Genomic DNA, 20710 nt, shown 5'->3' with positions numbered 1-20710 from the left:
GTGGTAGGATCAAAACACTGATAACCTTTTTGAGTGGTGGAATAACCAAGGAAGACACATTTAATTGAGTGAGGATCAAGTTTACTACATGTTGAGGTTCTGTTGCGAATAAAGGCCGTGCACCCAAATATTTTTGGATCTAACGAGGTGACAAACCGGTTGGTAGGAAAACACGACATCAAGACGGATAATGGGGTCTTAAAACTCTAGATTTTTGTGGGAATTCTATTGATGAGGTAGGTGGCGGTAAAGACGACGTCATTCCAAAAACGCTTAGGAACATTAGTTTGAAACATGATGGACGAGAAACTTCGAGAAGATGTCAATTTTTTTGCTTGGCCTACACCGTTCTGTTGAGGGGCCTCCGTATAGGAATTATAATGGAGAATCTTCTTACTAACCAAGAATTCTCCCAATATAGAGTTAAAGTAGTCACGATCATTGTCGGTTCGAAGGACTTGAATATTATTTTTCAATTGTGTTAGAATGGAGTGGAATTTTTCAAAAAGACAACAGCTTCAAATTTATCTTTTAATACATAGACATTAATGGAGTAGAACTAATTAGCACCAAATAATATAATCAAATGTTCCATTTGACACTAAATTAAGTTAGATGAGTTGGAAATGGCCCTAGTAAAGGTTGGTTGAATTATTTTTGATTCCGAGGTCGTAGAGAGACTTTGAGGCTCTATTTGGCGCAGCTGTGGGGAAGTTGACTGTCTGTTTGGTGCAGCTGTGTGAAAACAGCTGTGAGGCAGTTGTTTATGAAAAAATGACCATGGTGCCCGTGTTTGGTAAAGCTGTTTAAAAGAAGATTATAACAACTACATTTTTTGAAACTTCTGAAGTAGAAATTCTTTTCTAAACAGAATAGAAAGTTCATATACCCTCACTTAACAGTGAGTTCCGAAAGTGCTAAAGAAAAAGAAATAAAATTAATGTAAATAAATACTTATTGAAATATTGAACACTCCAAGGTTTTCCTAGCCACTTATTCTAAAAGTTAAATGATGCACTTCTATATATGTGGTTATATTGATTGCATATGTTGATGAACAAATATGACTTCTATTGACAGGAACACATTCTATTCTATTTTGATAGAACACTACAAGGAGATGAAGCATTCCTTAATAAATAGACTCCATTGGATCCTCTTCACCTTCTCATGTAATGTATACTCGCCCTTACATAGACAGTTGCAAGCCATTTAACAATGTTATATAATTTTTTGTGCCAGCCTCTTATAACTTTCATTCAACTAGGAGATGTTAGTAGATCACAATCTTCTGTCATACACAAGAAATATTTTTTTTAACAATTGGTTATTTCAATGGCTTTCTAAGCATTTCTTGAAAAATATTAGCCATCACATGGTCTTAAAGATATTAGCCATCACGAGGCCACATCGAGCATGTTGTTTCTTCTTCCATTAAAAATCCCCTTGTTGCTTCTCCCCTTGGTTCATTTTCCACTGTGATTGCGAGTTCCTCACATTCCAAGTGGGGGCATTTGCTCGAGAGAATATTGCTTCGAAGCTACGAGCAAAGTGAGAGAATTCAGAGGACGTCCGTCTCTGCTTTTTGTGCGGAAGGAAGCTGGAAGAAGAGCCGGACGTGGAGAACTCGCAAGAATTTTTTTGGGATGAAGATGAACCGAAAACGTGGGCAACACGAGGGAAGACAAAGGAGGGAGGGGAGGATTGCATCGCTTGCCTTCGCGAACAAGTCAAACGAACGAGGAGGAGAAGACGAAGGTGGGAGGGCGAGGCTTGATGAGGGGAAATGCGTAAAAAGCCGATCGAGAAAGCTGTGCCATGGGATCTATTCTGCGGCCTGCTTTTTTACTCGAATCGCGTCCCACGGAGAGCTGGACGCCTCGCCAAACGATCAAAATTCGCGGGCGCAGGCTACGAAGCTCTCATATCGCGCTCCCAAACGGAGCCTTAGTAGCAGAGGATTTGTCGAACATTTATTTGTCGGTTTCCCTTGGAGTTTCCAACGCTTGTCACGGGCATGATTGGGTTTGTGGGAAAATCACATGTGGAGTGATTGGCTTGAGGCGGTGTTGCAAAGTATGGATTACTGTTGGAGACCAAGGCTGATGGCTCATAGAAGTAGTTAAGTTGCCAATCATGTCAAGTCATCGGCTTTCTTTGCGGTGGATCTCGGTAAATGCTTTCCGAGTTGAAGAGGGTCACGACAAAGAATACAGTCGTAGACTTCATCAAGATCCTTGTTCAAGCCAGCCATTAATTGAAACACACGATTTTTTTTTTACATTTTATGGAAGAGGGAAAGGTTTGTGGGAAAGTCCCTAAGTGTAGTCATAATAGATATCACATTCCATCCATAAAATAACCAAGTCGTTGTAATGTTGGGTCACCGTCTTCGATCCTTGATTAGCCTCGCAGAATTTTTTAGAAACTTCATAGAGTTGTCCAAAATTACACAAGTCCGAGTATGTATCACAAACGACTGTCCCGAGGGCATTTGCAGATGAAGAAACAGGTAAGAACGACCAATAGAGATCTCTATGAAATTAATTAGCCATGACATAACCATGAAGTTCACTCTGCTTCTCACACAATATATGCTGAGCCAATCTTTGGAGGTTCTCGAATCGTACCTGTGAGGTGGTTGAATTTACCCCAACGTTTAACGAGCAACAAAATAGCTTGAGATCACTGGAGGAAATTAGAGTCATTGAGTTTATGAGTGTTAATCCGGAAACTCATGTGTTGACCAGGTCCTTCGGTCATTAAAATCTCCCCCAACAATCTTGGCCTCGTTACAACTTGATTTAATAGCTGAAAGATTGTCCCATAACTCCAACAGAGAAGAATTAGTCCAGTCAGCATAAATTATGGTAGCAAAGAAAGATAACTTTACAAAATTGATCTTCATATGTAGGAATTGATCATGGTTAATAATAAGCTCCACCTTTATAGTATTAATCCAAAAAAACCAAATTTTGTTGTTGGAATTAACCGCGGAGTTAAACTTCTTGAACCTTCTCAAATATTTCCCATTATTCAGAGGAGCCACCATAGGCTCAAGAATACCGAAGAAAGACATATTATGAAATTTAATAATATTATTAAGTCTATTAGAGACATTAATATCAACAATCTAATATTGTGCACCATGAGCTTAATCATAAAAAATAGTCTCTTCCCTCTAGTCAATCTAGCAGGGAAGTCAAGGTAATTTTTCTTTCCTTTCCAGACACCACAATTGTGCATTAAAGCTGCATCTGGATTGACATATCTCAATTCTCTAATGCCCTTGATACCTTTGATTTTCTTTTTCTTGGAATTAATAAGACACCATTCTTTTTCAAAATCAATTTTAAATTGATGTAAATTTTCAACTAGATTTTGATTGAAATTATTGGCACCTTCCAAGGCACAGTATTATCATTAACTTTAGTATGATGAGTGATACACCCACAAGTATTGTTATCACCAACCAAATCCGCATGAATTAAAGATTCTCTAACAGTGTTCAACAAAGAATCATTTTCACTATTATTTTTAGCAATATTATCAGTAACAATGATAGGATCACAATTAGGAACAATTATATTAGGATCCTTATTACCAACATTCAATTCTATACCTTTCTTACTAGGTGTGGATATCTGATTAGTAGCATTTTGCTTCTTTCCGACAACAATAGAAGCCAAATTACCTTTGTTTTTTCTTAATTCAGGGTGTGATATGTAACATCTTGTACTTTGTACAATAACTAGGCACAAATTCTATTTCAGCAGATTGCCAAGACCCATTATTGGCATTCCCAATCCAAATTAACTCATGAAAAATAGTCATGGCATCCCTCTCAACTAGTACCCTAGCCACTGAAGGCCTAGAGCAGTTAAGAGTGGCACTATTTATCATTAAAGGATTGCTAAAAATAGAACCCAAAGAATAAAGAACTTTCTGATTATATAAATGAAGCTTTAAACCTGGAAACCTAATTCAGATTGACACAATAGGTGGCTCGTCCATAGGATTGAATTCAGGAGTCTACTTCAGGATTTTCATATAAGATTTTTCAATTAAAAGAACCTTCCTAGAAAAAATAGAGGTATAATCCTCCTCTTTTTCTAGTTTAATCATTAATTACCTTCCGTCAATTAATCCTAACTTCAAGTTACTAGATAGCTTTAACTAAGAAAAGTATTTCCAAATCACTTCCAACCTAGGAGGGGTAAAAGCAAATTTACCTACCTACGTAAATTTCAGAGGCTCAACAAGAAGATTGGTATCCTCATCATGTAAAAGAAGCGCCGACTTACCATACTTCCTTGATGCTTTCTTGAGCAAAGCATATGAAGTACCATCATCTTTAAAAGACGATGGGAAAGGAACTTTTACCATTGCATTAGAACTACCAGCAACAGTATCCCTAAAGGAAGGAGCAGCTTCTCGAGAGGGGGAAGCCATTAGAAGTAATCTAGATAGAAGAAAATCTGCACAAAGAAACATCAAGACCCCTTAGTAAAACCTCGAGCTCCAGAAGCCTCAAGAAAGGCGCTAGGAGAACCAAAGATCTAAACCATCCCGAAAAAAACTCCAAATCCACCACTAAAAAACAATGAAGAGGGCGCACATAACACGAAACAACTGCAAAAACACCAATAACCAACCTCCAAATCACCAAAAGAAAACGCGGGTGCAGCGTAACAATCGAAATCCAACGCCAATACACCTAGCAGAAACGCGGCATGAACCGCGAAACACCACGAAAACACCGCAGAAAACCCCCAAAATACAACCAAACTCCACTCTAGAGAACGTAAAGGGGGACCCACAGAGCCGTAGGAATCAACTCGACCAGATCCACATCAGAGCTCCAAGAATTATTTCAAATCAACAGAAAAATTTCTTATCGTGCTCATTCGTCTCCACTCTCAACACAAAAATCATTTGGAAACATTAATATAAATTAGGATAGCCCTCTTTCAAAATTTTATAATATGCATTTTCTTCTCTTCTTATGAATGTTAGCATTGACAAATTTTACTCTAAGACTTGTTAAATTTTAAAATATTATGAAGATTCTTTTCCTTAGTGATTCTAGATCATCTACTTTATTTATGTGCTAATTCACCTCAATATTTGGGGAACTCTAAAAGTTCATGACATTTTTCGAGTTACTTGATTTATTACCTTTATTTAATTGTACCAAATAATTATAGAAGTATGATGTTTGTATTAAATGCTAACATTAACATTTTCCACACAAGTGATTTTTCTAATTACATTTTTTCTACTATTTTCAACTAAGAATGTGTCATCCATCTATCCTTTTGTCTTGATGCCACTTAACAAAATGGGGCGGAAAAAAAATCAATAATTTATGGAAGTGAATGATATTATTCTTTATAAAATCATTTTTTGAAAAGATTTTTGGGAGAAGTAATTCTAATTGTCACTTAATCAATAGATTTCCCCAAGAGTAATAAACTTCAAAAGCTTCATAAATTGTCACGACCCAGCTTGAAGGCTTAGAACATTCAAGGAGTGAATAGATGATCAGACGTTGAAATTAAAATTTTCTATTTTCTTTTTCTATCACTAACAATTTACAATCCAAATAAATTGAAAGAGCCACTAAAAATTAATTTAATATAACAAATAAAAAGTTTACCTTTATGTTTGTTAACCTATTTTTTGTACATATTCTTTGTTACAGTGATCATCTTCTATTCAAAAGTTTAAACTTGAAAATCTTAAAGCAACATAATGAATTATCCAAGATAATTGGAGTAGTTATACTTCTAAATTATAGTAACACAATAAATATAATACAATATGTATGTTGGTTTTTTCTATTATATAATAAAAAATAGAAAAATATTTATATAAAGTATATATGATGTTTTCTCATGGAAGTAATTTAAGATTTCTAAATGCATTCATTTATATTTTTTTTTCAAAGTTTAATTTTTTAATATTTATTATCTTTCTTATTCTTAACTTATACATCTGTCTCAAGAGTACCGTCTAAACATCTCCCTCTTGCCCGATTTCTACCCTTGACACCATTTATGTTCTCTTTATGCTTATTTTTACATTTAAAATTTTAATTCAATATATACTAACAAAAATATAAATCCTAACATCTCCATTATTATTTGTTTATTTAAATTTTCGTTTTATTTAATTAATGATTGTACTAATTTTAAAATTAAAATTAACATAGTCTAGTTAGATTATTAATCTTATAATTTCTACACCAATTTTATTAACTAATTTTGTTCTCTTTATTTAATCTAAATTCCACTTAATATATTCTATTCAAATAAAAATTTCTAATTCTTAATTAATATTTATTGACTATATTTTTCACTTTTAATAAGGGATTATGATTATTTTTTGTTTTTATTTGCATAATATAGCAAAATATTAAATTCCCTCATTTTTATTTGAATATTTTTCTAATTAATTAATTAATTAATATTATTATTATTATCAACATTTATATTATTATAAAATAATGAAAATCAAAATAAAAAAAATTACCTCGACATGAAGGGAATAAAATGTTCGTGATGTAATTGTTAATAATAATGATAATATTAATTAGTAACTAAACTAAATAAAAATTCAAATAAAAACAAATGAGAGATTTAGTATTAAATGTAATTGTTTTGAAAATTATAATAAATAAACATCATTGACTTACTGAAAGTCAAGAATATAATTAGCAAATATTAATTATAAATTAGGAATTTAAATTTGAATCGAGTATATTAAGCATAATTTTGATTAAATTAGAGAATAAAATTATTGTAGAAATTATACTATTAATAATCTAATTAGAAAAATTTGTTAAATTTAATTTAAAAATTTTTATAATCATTAATTAAATATTGTAAAAATTTAAATAAACAAATAAATAGTAATGGGGTTGTTAAGATTTATGTTTTGGTTCGTATATATTGAATTAAAGAATTAAACATTAAATTGGATAAAAATTAATTAAATATGTAATTATATTTTTCTATAGATGTTAATCTAAAAGAGAAGTTGGAATAGAATATTAGATTTTCAGCTAATTAAATAAGATGAGTAATTATGTTTTCTATATTACAGTAATATTTTTTTGCTTTTGAATTTATTCTTGATTTTAATTGTTCACATTTATATTCTATATCATTAAGAGTTAGATTATTACTGATGTGTTCATATTATTAGGCAAGTAATTTGCATATTAATATTTTTGCATAAATAATTACACAATAGTTTTTTCGAAGAAAATATTAATTGGTACATGATTTTTAGATTCTAGTAGTTTATTTATTTATTAGTTGATAAATACAAAGTATCTCATAAAAAAATAATTTATGCTATGAAGAAGAAATAAAAATATTGTGTTATTGTTTACATAAATGCTTATTTGTGCGTACTAGTTTATCTTTTTATGGTATTGGCTAGGACTCCAATGTCCACATTAGTAATTGTTAATTTAATATCACGAACTGTTATGTTGATGGGAAAATATTGGTTATGAGTGAGCAGATACATTTCCACCTTAGATAATAGTAAACCTAGTCTGTGCTCTACTTTGCTGATGGGATATTTATCGAACAGGAGTGTTTTTGGTTATATTTAGACACTGCTCTTAAGACAGATATATAAGTTAAGAATAAAAAGTATAATAAAAATTAAAAGATTAAATTATTAAAAAGAAAAACAACGTTAATGCATAAGTAAAGCTTAGATTCATTACATGAGCAAATGTCTTGTATACTTTATATAAATTATTAATTGATTTTCTATAACATAATAGAAAATACCAGCATATATATTTTCTTCTTTTTTTTATGCCACTGTAGTATACAGATATAATTAATCCGCTAGATTTTTTTGGTAAACTTATTATATTGTTTTAACATTTTTTGATTTAAGCTTTTAAATAGAAGATGAGCACTTGAGGAGAGACCGTCTATGGAAGGCAAGATTAGAAAAATGGTGAAATTATTATTTATTAAATTAAATTACTTTTTTTAATGGCTATTTTAATTTATTTGGATTATAAACTGTTAGTGATAAAAAATAATCGTAGAAAATTTTAATTTTATTGTCCGATCATTCGTTCCCACCTTGGAAATTCCAAGCCCATAGGCTGGATTATAACAAAATTGCTATCACAACAAAGAGTTCAGATTAAGTAACATTATTCATATCCTAAGAGCCAATAGGATAATTAACGAAAAATCTAATATGAAATTTAAGTAGTTTGCAATAGATCATATGATCATAAACATAGCTATGATATGCAAATTTTGAGGATAGGATTTTTGTAAGAGGGGAAGATTATACGCAAGGTATGTATGTAATGTAAGTGTTATTTCTCGGATGGGAATGAATTGAACTTATAAATGGTGTCAAGAGTCGGGCAAGTGGGAGAAGGAAATCTAGGGGCACCTTCATGAGTGATCTCAAGATGCTTGATGATGGGAGATAATGCATTAGCATGTGAAGAAGAAAGAGGAGAAGCCATGCGAGGGTAGGAGCAAGAAGAACGATGACTGGCCGTGAATTCGAGCAAACTTAAGGGATGTCGAACGTGGACATATGATGCGAAGCAGGGAGTCTGAAGTGGAGCTTTCAGCGTTGTGTGACCACAAGTGCACGAGTTGTGCAGGAGGTGGCGATCGAAAACATGCAAGAGCAATGATGGGCTTGTTTTTTATTAGTCACGTCGATGGCAAGGTTTGACCAGAAGAGAATAGCGTAGGAGCTAAGTTTTCGCCTCAAGAAACGCACCTGTACCGTGCAAGCGAGCAGTGAAGATAATGAGCGAGCGTCCAATCATGGTTTATACGATGAAGAAAGAATGGAGAAGACTTATAGGGAACCAACTGCAAAATCGACACGTAGATCACGAACATTTTGTTCCCTCCAGGCCGAGAGTTAAATTTTTTTATGCTATTATAATTTTTCTCGCGACTCGGTCCAGGGCCTAGAACTTTTAAGACTTGAATGGATGGTTGAATTGTGAAATTAAAAGTTGCTTTTTTCATTTTCTATCACTAATTACAATCTCAATAATTGAAAGAGCTACTAAAGAAAATAATTTAATTAACAAATAATAAGTTTACATTTTAGTTTGTCGGTATTGTCTTCTGTACATATTTCTTTTCTAGTACTCATTTGAAAGCTTAAATATATAAAATGTTAAAACAGCATAAAGAGTTATCTATGACAACCCAATTGAGTAATTTTATTTCTTAACTACAGTAATACAATGAAAAATACTTGTATGTTGGCCTTTTCTATTACGTTATAAAAATCAAATAATAATATATATAAAATGTACATAACATTTGCTTATGGAAGGAATTTAAGATTTATATATGCGTTAACCTTGATTTCCTTTTACAAAGTTTAATATTTTAACTTTTAGTATTCTTATTCTTAACTAAAGCATCCGTCTCAAGGGCACCATCTAAATATAACCTAACACACCCTTGACCGATACATGCCCCATCGACACAATAGGGTGCAGACTAGGTCTACTATGGTGAGAAATTTTTCTATTCTATCAATATTTTCCCATCGGCACAATGATTCGTGATCTTAAATTCACAATTTATCAGAGATGGTAGGAAAACATATACAATTGCAGGTACATTGACATCCCCAACTAATACCATAACGCAGTGAACTCCTCTTAGCATGCATATAAAAATATTTATGTATATAATATTTTTAGCTCATTCTTCTTAACACATTATTTTCTCATGCAACGTTTTGTATCTATCTATTAATGAATAAATATATTGCACAAGAATTTAAATATCATGTGATAATCTAATATCCTTTTATGAAAATTATTGTGCAACTATTTATACATAAATGTTAATACGCAAATTTCTTGTCTAACAATATGAAGACATTAATGATAGTCTAAGCCTAAATAATATAGGGTATAAATATGAAAATTTAAAATTAAGAATATATTCAATAATAAAAAAAATTACTGTAATGTAAAATCATAATTACTCATCTTTTTCAATTAGCTGAAAATCCAATCTTTTGTTTGTACTTCACCTCCTTTGGTTTAACGCTTATGAAAAAAATACTCATAATAATGAATTTTATTTTTAATTAGACTTATTATGCCTATTTTTGCATTCAATTCTTTAATTCAATATATATTAAACCAAAGGTAAATCATAACATCATCATTACTATTTATTTATTTAAAATTTCACTTTATTTAATTAATGAATTCAATAAAATTAAATTAAATTTAACACCTTATACTAGTTATATTATTAATCTTGTAATTTTTACACTAGTTTATTATGTTTATTTAATTTAAATTCTACTTAATATACTCTGTTCAAATTTAAAATTCTAATTCATAATTAATTTTTATGAAGTATATTCTTAACTTTCAATAAGTAATTACCATTATTCATTTATTATTATTTTCATAACTATTACAGCTAAATATTAACTCCCCTCATTTTTCCTTTTCCCTCGCTCAGTTTTTGCTCTCGACTCCTTTTAAAAGTTTGATTCATTCTCTTTCGATGAATAACGCTTGCATTACAGATAAACTGAGTGTTACATCGCTCATAGACTAACTTATAGAGTTTTTTTCCTACAAATAAGTTCTAAAAAATCCTCTTTTAAATAATTGAGTTCAATGTTTGTATTCACAAATAACATTAGGATAAGCTTGGTCTTAGAGTGCTTAAGTGTGTATTTGTAGGATATTTTTTTCCTCGAAAAGGATATAAGCATTATCTTCCAACTGTCAATATACTCTTCACTTCAAAAGATGCCACCTTTGATGAAAGCTAGGTTTTTTCAATCAAACTCATCTTCAATGGGGGGAGACCAACCTACTGCAAGATAAGTTGATGAAATCTCTCTTCTATCTTGACATCTCAACCATGTAGAATCAAATTGCTGTACTTGATGCAGTGGATTTAGTGTGCTAATTTTGCAAATATTTTTCAATATTACAAAATACACACGACAGATACAATGGTAAATATGCAATTTAATCACAACAAAAACAACGTTAGTGAAAATAGTTTTTTCTTTTAAAAATCTTTAAACTACCAAATCCTCTAAAAATAACACAAGTATACGTATCGCTTAAGTAAAAAATGGCTCTAATGGAGTCCTAGATATCGATTCCACAGGGAAGTTGGAAATGCTTACAAGTAAAGTCTTAAGATTATAATGTAAACTACAATTTTAAACTACAAAAGTGCTAAATTCGAATATAAAGTAATAGAGTGAATGTTAAATAAGATACAGTAAAAAGACAAAGTTAATTAAACTAATTGTAAACTTTCAAAAGTAAAATTTACGAAAACAAAACAAATTTTTTTTGTCGAAGAGTTCAAATTTAAGAAAACATCTCACCTTTATAATGAGTATATGAATTGTGAAAAAATTAAATTCATTTGAAAATATATATAAATTATTTTGTGTCAAATAGGAGCAATCCTATTCTTTACCCTCTTCCGAGTGCATAAAGAAAATTGTCTAATCCAGAATTTGATCCCTAATATTGTGGTTAGGCTGGGAGGATACCGACTGCCACTTTAGAGCTATCACTTCCCTTCCCTTGAAAGCTAACTCTCATTTTAGTTCTTAAACAAGTTTCCAATCAACTGGACCAATTGGACCAATTTGGAGATTTTAATCTGTCACCTTAAAATCTCCAATTCTGTATCCAACAAAGTAGATTTTCATATTATTTGCATTCAACTCCATGGATGACATTCTCTCCCATGAAATGAAATGTGATTCTCCTTATGTTGTAGAAATCATAGCCCTTTTGAAACATATATTTTTTAACACATTTTAACAATTCAATTGATTCAATTGAAATTCAATTGACCAGATCGAAAAGTAAATGAAGGTCGGAGTTCAAATCATCACAAATTATTGATATTTAAAACCGTATAAAACAAAATCAATTTTTTACAAAACCACATCTTAAAGTAGGGAGAAGAATAAAGAAGACTGCTCATAATTCATGAGAAGGATATGACGAAACGTGGATTTCATATATAAAAACAAGTTTACAAAATAAAAGAAATAAATGACAACTTATCTCACAATCTTTCTCAAGCAAATTCCTAGAAGTTCTCTTCAAGTTTTTCTCTCTTTTCAAGCACTTTCAATTCTCTTAGATGTGCAATGAAGAAGAAATCTCTCACATTCCCTCTCCTCTTACAATCCTTTAAGAAGATCTCCAAGCACTTGATTTTTTCTCTCTAAAACTCTCTTGTTCGCCTCTTACACACCACCCTTCACACTTTCCAAAATCTCTCTTTTATTAAAGACTGTTTCTCTCCAAAAAGAATTCAAAATTCCCTCCAAAATTTTAAACGTTGCAACATCTTGAAGATTGAATAAACAACTGTGGCTGCTAGAAATTGCTGCGGCTCAACTCATTTTGCTAGAACTGCATATTTAGTGAAACAAAGCTTGTAACTGATGCTTTTTTGTAATCATTCAGACAGGCTTTAAAATGGATGATATTTTGAGGAAGTACATCCGATATGTACTGAATGAGAAGCACTTCAATGCAGATACTGTGGCTTCTTTAATACATCTGAGAAAAGCATCAATGCTGGAAGATCTTCAAGTAGCTGAAGTTTTAAATGAAACTTCAAGACGAATTGTTAAAGAAAAAGGTGATATTTTTTCCCACATGGTTTAATATTCTTCTTAGTTGATGTCTTTGAACTTATTTTTAAATGTACTGCAAGAATCTGTTTGGCAGTATGGTGGCATGCTATTTCCTTTTTACCTAACCAATAAAAGGTTTTTTTTCTTTAAATTATTACTACTTTTCTAGATTGTACTTGTATAATATCATTTATAGTTCATATTTTTATTTATTTATTTACATTAACAAAATGAAATTTTTGTAGTTCTGCGATGCGGCACTTTGTGATGTAATGTTTTGCTGAAATTCTTGTTATATTACATTAAAAATTTTTATATTGCACAGAACAAGTCTTATCTTTTTCTCAAAATAAATGAATGATCATTCATGGTGGTGAAGATTTATCCCTTTCAAGGTTGATCTTCGGCAATCTTGTAATATGTAGAGAGTTAGGTGGCACGGGAGTTGTTAGTGGTTCAGGAAATTACCAGTTGGTGACTTAAGCCTTATTCCTGTATAATTATTTTGCCACGCATTGGTGTCTTCTAATATTAATTAGAAAGTTCTATTTTACTGGACAATGGACATTGTATTTTTCAATATCCCTACTGTTTTCTTTTAACGGCCGTGTATCTTTAATCTTGTTAAAGGATGAGTTTGGACTTGGATTTTTCCATGCCTCATGTTATATATAGGGCGCTTTTGGAAAACTACTTGGGCAGAAAGTGAGAAATGGAGGGACTATGGAAGTGGAGGACATTGAAAAATACAAGGTTGAGAAATCATGGAAAAGGTCTTTCTAATTTACTATTTCAAAGAAATTGTAGGAGATGGATGGGTAATGCAATATGGAAGTGGGATTATGAAGGAGGAGGTAAGTGCTAGGTGGAAAGGGACTCTGGAGCTTGAGCTTCTAGTGTCCATAGTGAATTGTATGACATGAGGGGAAACAATTTGAAATGGAGACATGCCATGTTTTGGCAAATTGTGTTAAATCCTCACCACCATTGCTGTACATAGTCGGACTGTATCATGCCCCCCAGTTAATCGGATTTGTTGTTCTTCCCAAACCTATTTGAAATTGTGAATGCCCGAACAATAATTATGACACCCGTTCTTCAAAAGAGGTAATGGGTTGAAATAATGTAGGGTTGTTGGTTGTCTTAGGATTTTGTTGTCTTGGGATTTTGTATCAAGTATTTATTTATGTATAAATTTGAAAATATAATAACTGCAATGTCATATCCGTGAAGGGTTTACAATTTGCATTAAATAAAAAGAGGATTACAAAACATACAAAAAAGAGCAGCTAACTAGCTTGCTCACAAAAACCTCTATCCCTTTTGACAGAAACAGATAAGGGATGACTATCATCTATATCTCTAACAACAAAACTATCCTGTAAAGCAAATTGAGCACAAGTATGAGCTGTAAAATTGTTAGATCTAGCTATATGGGAGAAATGAACCTGGCAAAAACAGGTCAAAAAAGTCAAATCGTTGTCGAGATTGCTCGATTGGCACCAAAATGATTTATCCTTTGTTTGTTGGAGTGCATGCATAACATTATAGTTGTCTCCCTCAATAACCATACCATTCATCTCCTTCATCTACTGTTCGGTCAATGTGCCAATAAGCAGGACAGTTTCCAGCTCCACACAGTAACTGTCCCAGTGCAAAGCTTCCGCGCGGCCGCCACCACTCATTTGCCTGATTCATCACGAATTATCACCCCCAACCCCGCAAGACCGGAAGGTAGTAAAGCCCCATCAAAATCCAAGTCCGAGCGGGAAAAGTAAAAGTTTGGGTTAGTGAAGATAAAATAGTTGAGGCCATAACCGTAGGAGTCCAAACTGCCGGCATGCTGCTTCGCATTCCGTGCCCTCCAGCATTGATAAATCACACCATGAATTTTTAACTGTATTGTGTTCCGCCTTGTCTTTTTTCATACACTTAAGAGTGATCTTCAAAATTGTTGAAAGTTGGGGTCCGAAAATCCCATTTTCCCAGCACCTGGAAAGTAGCTTTAAGGGTGTCACAATTCACTGTTATGTTCGAGCAGTCCATCTCCGCACAGCCACATGGGCACCTTGGGATATCCTCCATATTCCTTCCCATCAGTCAAGAATTGGTTGGGATTGCATCTGTAATAAACTTCACCAGAACTTAGCTTCACGAGGATGAAGTTTCAATATTCTGAGCCAAACATTGGAGCTGGTTTCCCAATTGAACTATTTATGATAAGTAAGAGCAGTAATTAAAGGTAGGGAGACTTAAACCTAAATCAAGTCACTGTGCCTTGCATTGCATTTGCATCTTGCTAACTGAAATCTCTTAAAGGGTTACATAATTCCACGTATCAATTGTGAGTCTCGCATATCTGTTATGCACCTAAGTCGGTATCCCTTGAATGGGTGGAATTAGGTTACATACTCATTTGTGAGGGTTGTTGAGAGTGAAGAGTCGGTAATGGTTTAAATTTGAGTGGTGAGGGATGGTGTTTGTGAGTGGAATTGTCAAGCTTGAGCAAAGAATGAGTAGGCTTTAAGCATGCTAAATTCACCCAAAATTGTTGAATATATACATGTTCAACTATCTATGTTGAAACTTGTTGCTGTGTTGAGTACGTTTTTACTGATGCAGTGAAAAGGGAATGAATGTATTCCTTCTCATTTGGAGTAATATTATCTGTCTGCAGGTCCTGTTGTCATGGATATTTCAGGATTCACAGAAAAGGGATTCAAAAGAAAACTTGCTGTACAGGCCCTTTTTGGGAAGGTTTTCTATCTATCAGAGGTAAAATTGTCTCTCTCCCATCTCGAGCAAAGGTGATTCTAAAGATTTGAAATTTGTTCTTGTTATTGTGTGGTTAGCATATGCACAATGAAAAAAATGGAATATGCTGTTGGGTGGCCTTCTCTACCTTCTTTATCTCTCAGGACAACAAAGCAGTTCTTTGTTTTGTTCATGTTTGAACATCATCACTTGCTTGGGCCAACATCATCTCTTTATCGGGTCAGCCTGAAATTCCATGTGATATTTACCATATGTTTTTTCGTAACTTTAGAAGGATAATTTTTTGATATGCCTTTACGGTTGGTCTATTTGTTTAAGGTGCTGTAAATTTTTTAAATATCATTCATCTGTGTCCCCAAAACTATTTTGAAATATTTACTCGTTAGGCATATTTCATTGTTCCTGTTGCAATCTGTCGACCATTCTTCCTCTGTCTCTCTCTTTTGTAGTGGGGCCCACCTACTTTCCAATCATAGTAAAGAACATGACACATGAATCAAGGTCTTATGCCAATGGATCAATTTTTATATAGCTATCAAATTGCAATGTGTGCTTCTATAAGGCCACTTGTTGACCAAAAAATAAAAAAAAAAAAATCATATGTATTTGCATATCTTACAAAAAATTTGCTTTTTACATTTACATAATCCAAATCTTTTTAAAAAACCACCATTTTAACTTTTAAAAATTGAAATACACTTTTTTATGCATTGATAAGGTGCTAGTGTTTCTCCAACTTTTTTTTTTGGCAGATATACATACATACCTCTCAATTCCTATGTATTTACACATCTAACAGCTAAACTTTAATTTTACATAGCTCAATGCCTTCAGTAATTGTTCATCTGTGCACTTCACATTTTTTCTTCTTATTTAAGCCATTGGCCTGATTGTCACATCAATAAATCTACCATTGGTAGATGAAGGTGGTCGGGTATTTACTGCAGTTGACGGTGTAGGCTTCAGGACAATGCTATACAAATGAAATTGTGAAGGATAAATTTTGGGATAATAGACAAATAATAATATCTAATAGATAATTTGAGTGGCACTAATTGTAAATAAGTTTATTTTGGCATTATTGTCCGCATTGATCTCGAGAAGATCTAACGGTCTAGAGGAAAAAAGTATGATGGAGGCTCACTGACAGAAGACCATGAGACCCACTTATTCGACCAAGTACATCTGCCCAAGCCAAAGCCAGTAAAACCAAAGTTGCCCAAGCCGCGAATGATGACCGAATGATCCGAGTTCGAACCGTTCGGTCCGGAACAGAACAAAGTTGAATCCGTGCCAATCATCTCTAAGAAGCTGACTCGTGGAAAGGCCAAATCCCCTCAGCATCTCCAATCATATGGGAGTTATCCAGAAGCTCCTTGAATCATTATCAGGGATTGACAGTCAAAATAGTTCTGATTGAGCTGATCCTACTGACCCAAAGTCGAGCAAGCTCGATCAATTTAGCCATGGAGCAGCTGAGCGATGGGCTCATACCTGCATAATGCCAAGAATACCTAGTATAACCCCCATTAAAATAGGGGTAAAATATCAGATCACCATATTGTACTCTCTTTCCTATAAATAGGAAGATCATTTCATGATTAAGAATACCCAAATTACCCAAAAAAGATGAGAAATGTCAACATGAGTGATCATCATTCATCTCTATTCATTCTCTCCTTTTGTCTCTTTTCATCTCTCCTTACGCTCTATTTTTTAGATGTGACTCAGAGACAAATAAGTATTCAATATCCTAAAAAGTGCAGTGAGCGTGAATCATGCCTTAGATAAGAAGATGACAACCTACGAAGAAGAAGCTCACAATAGAGACACAGACAACATGGAGTGCACCAGAGAGTTTGTGAACAAGCAAATCCAGGAGTTGAAGGATCAAATGTTAGATGCCATTTGAGCTGCATTGGCTCGAGAAAGAGAACAGTACTCCTAAGAGGAAAAAGGTAGCGCCCAACGACCGAAGAGCTCACCAGGCCCTGGAAAGAGAAGACAATCCCAGTATTTTGATAGTGTTGGGTCCGCACCTATCGACCGCTACGAGTTTAGACTTGTTGAGGCGCCCTGACAGCCCGATAATGCATTCTCTCGGCAAATATATGAGGCCGAGCTCCCGGAGAGGTTCAAGATCCCGACATTAGAATTCTACAAGTGTAGGACCGATTCGACAAACCACATAGCCTCATTAATTCGACTGTGTCTGTTGAGGATTAATGACGCACTGAAATGCCGTCCCTTCTTTACCACGCTGAGGGAGTCGACCCTCAGGTTGTTTAATGGTTTAAGGTCAGGAGTGTTTACATCCTTCATTGATTTTAAACGAATATTTGTAGGGTAGTTTGTTAGCGCACAAAAATCTCGGAACAATTCACAGGCCCTCCCACAGATCCGATAGGGACAGAACCAGAGCCTTCATTTGTTCATCACACACCTACAGAAGATGTTAGAAGTGCAGGATCTAGAACCTTCGATCGCGCATGCCGCCCTAGCTCAAGGACTAAAGGACCCTTCTGATACGTGCTAGGCCTGTAGCGACCGAAGATGCTAGCCGAACTGTTGGTACCGACCAACACTCACATATCGACAGAAGGATACAACTCCTCTCTCATATTATTTAGAATCGAGCAAGTCAACTACCACCCACTAAAGAGAATCACCCATGGAGAAAGGAGGGAGTCGAGGTGCAATCCTCACAGCTTACCTCGAAAACTCACAAAGACACTCAGATAACCGACCGATATCAAGAGAGCGTACCACCAAGGGAATCAGGTTCGATATCCTGACCAATGCCCGACATGGCTGAGAATGCTTTATCGTTCCAACCCTTGTATTGTATTGTCAAGATCATAAAAATGGTTATGACTTTTCTAATTATGCACACAATGCCAAGTCAAGCCGACACTCGGAAAACTTAGGAAATTCATGCGAGGGATCGTCAAAATCTGACCAACACTTGGGGAACTCGAATTGATTCGTCAACAGTGATTCCACACAAGCAGCAAAAACCGACAGCGACGTGTAATTTTGATCGGTAAAACTTTCTAAGTAATTGGCAACGACGATTAATGTCTGATCGATAATACTTTCTTAAAAACCGACAGAGACAAGGAACGTCTGATTGATAAAATTTTCTTAAGTGAATGATAACGATGAATAATTATCTGATCAGCAAAACATGCAAGAACCGACTTACAATGCTCATGCATTATAAAAACATGTCTCCTAGCTCGAAGCAGATCAAGCTCTGCTGGCGATTTCCAATCCATTGATAAGATCCGTGGTGGGTAGCGTATGAATCACTCTAGTAGCAAGTCTCAACGATTATCCTCGCGAAGGCTTATACAAGACCTGCTTAATATGTGTGGCGTAAGGTACGACTCGTCTAAGGCGATAACCAAACTAAGCAACCGAGACATGAGAGTGTAAGACCTGAACTGTGCAGCAACTCATAAAAAATGACCGATGACATTCTTAAAAGGCCCGACATATCAATCATTACAACCAAATCATTTATCATAAGATAAATAAAATATACAGTAAACGTAAAGTGCAAAAAATGAAGGTAAAAGTCGACCGAAAGCTTTACTTTATTTCATGATTGAAAAATAACAAAGAATGTCCTATACGTTTATTTACAAGTGTTCAAAAAGAAAAAAAAAGAAGTTTTTTTTAATGTTATAGATGAAGTTGAAGGCAAATCATACATTCGAAGACCCTCCACCGTCTTCACCACTGTCCTCCTCTTCCTCCTCCATGTCCGAAAGCAAGTTAGAATATCTCTCCATATCTATCCATCTTTTACCTCAACGATTATCCTCACGGAGGCTTATACAAGATATGCTTAGTATGTTTGGCGTAAGGTGCGACTCGTTTAAGGCGATGACCAAACCGAACGACCGAAACATGAGATGCATAAGACTTGAGCCAGGCAGCAACTCATAAAAAATGACCGAAGACATTCTTAAAAGCCCCAACCTATCAATCATTACAACCAAGCATTTATCGCAAGATAAATAAAATATACGGTAAACATTAAGTGCAAAAAACGAAGGTGAAAATCGACCGAAAGCTTTACTTTATTTCATGATTGAAAATTTACAAAATATATCCTATATGTTTATTTACAAGTGTTCAAAAAGTAAAAAAGAAAATTTTTTCTTTGTTATAGATGAAGCTGAATGCGAATAACCCATTCAAAGACCCTCCATCGTCTTCACCACAGTCCTCTTCCTCTTCCTCTTCCTCCTCCGAGTCCGAAAGCAAGGTAGAAAATCTATCCATATCTATCCATCTTCTATCTCAACGGTTATCCTCGCGAAGACTTATACAAGATCTGCTTAATATGTCTGGCGTAAGATGCGACTCGTCCAAGGCGACGACCAAACCGGAACTACCTAGACATGAGATGTGTAAGACCTGAGCCGGGCATCAACTCATAAAAAATGACAGAAATTCTTAAAAGCCTCAAACTATCAATCATTACAACCAATCATTTATCACAAGATAAATAAAATTTATGGTAAATGTAAAGTGCAAAAAACGAAGGTGAAAATCGACCAAAAGCTTTACTTTATTTCATGATTGAAAATTTATAAAGAATATCCTATGCATTTATTTACAAGTGTTCAAAAAGAAAAAAAAGAAATTTTTTTCTATGTTATAAATGAAGCTGAAGGCGAATCACATATTCAAAGATCGTCCAACGTCTTCACCACTGTCCTCTTTCTCTTGCTCCAAGTTCGAAAGCAAGGTAGAAAATCTATCCATATTGGCCCACTCAGAGGAGACAAACTTCACTTTCACCTTCCTACCGATGCCAAGGGTCATTCCCTCCCTGAGTTGTGTAGCAGAAGTTCTACCTGACGAGAGTGAGAAGATAATTCAAGAAAGAATTTGTCATGATAGTCATCTTTACATGCAGAGCTCTATTTTCCTCTCATAGCTTAAATGCCACAGCCTCGATTGTTGTTGCCCATTCTTCTACTGCCGTTGCTTGTTTTTCTGCTCTTTTTACTCTCTCCTTGGCTGCGAATAGTTTTTCCTCGCCCTTTAGAAGGACCGTCGATTGGAAGTGTGAAATCTCCCAGACCATCAATTGATATAGATTGGTCATCTATTCTAGACTCGAGAGATTTTGCTTATAGAGGATCTTCTCGTAAGCACGACCATATCAAGTTCGCCATAGTCGAGGTGTAGAGAGACGCAGTGGGGGAGTCGGAGTGCCAATATTTCTTCCGAT

At 34.2% G+C, this 20710-nt stretch overlaps 1 protein-coding gene across 1 annotated transcript in view; it reads left to right on the top strand.

The window, feature by feature from the left end:
* The window catches only part of LOC110039239, a 32995-nt gene that overhangs the window by 5511 nt on the left and 6774 nt on the right, over window positions 1-20710 (top strand). Inside the window, exons 3-4 of the mRNA XM_020744237.1 lie at window positions 12512-12689; window positions 15362-15459. Of these exons, the coding sequence (XP_020599896.1) occupies window positions 12512-12689; window positions 15362-15459 (276 nt within the window). The remainder of the gene's footprint in view (window positions 1-12511; window positions 12690-15361; window positions 15460-20710) is intronic.

The sequence above is a fragment of the Phalaenopsis equestris genome, unplaced genomic scaffold, assembly GCF_001263595.1.
Source record: "Phalaenopsis equestris unplaced genomic scaffold, ASM126359v1 Scaffold235896, whole genome shotgun sequence".
Lineage (NCBI taxonomy): Eukaryota > Viridiplantae > Streptophyta > Magnoliopsida > Asparagales > Orchidaceae > Phalaenopsis > Phalaenopsis equestris.
This window is presented reverse-complemented; position numbering and strand designations above follow the sequence as displayed.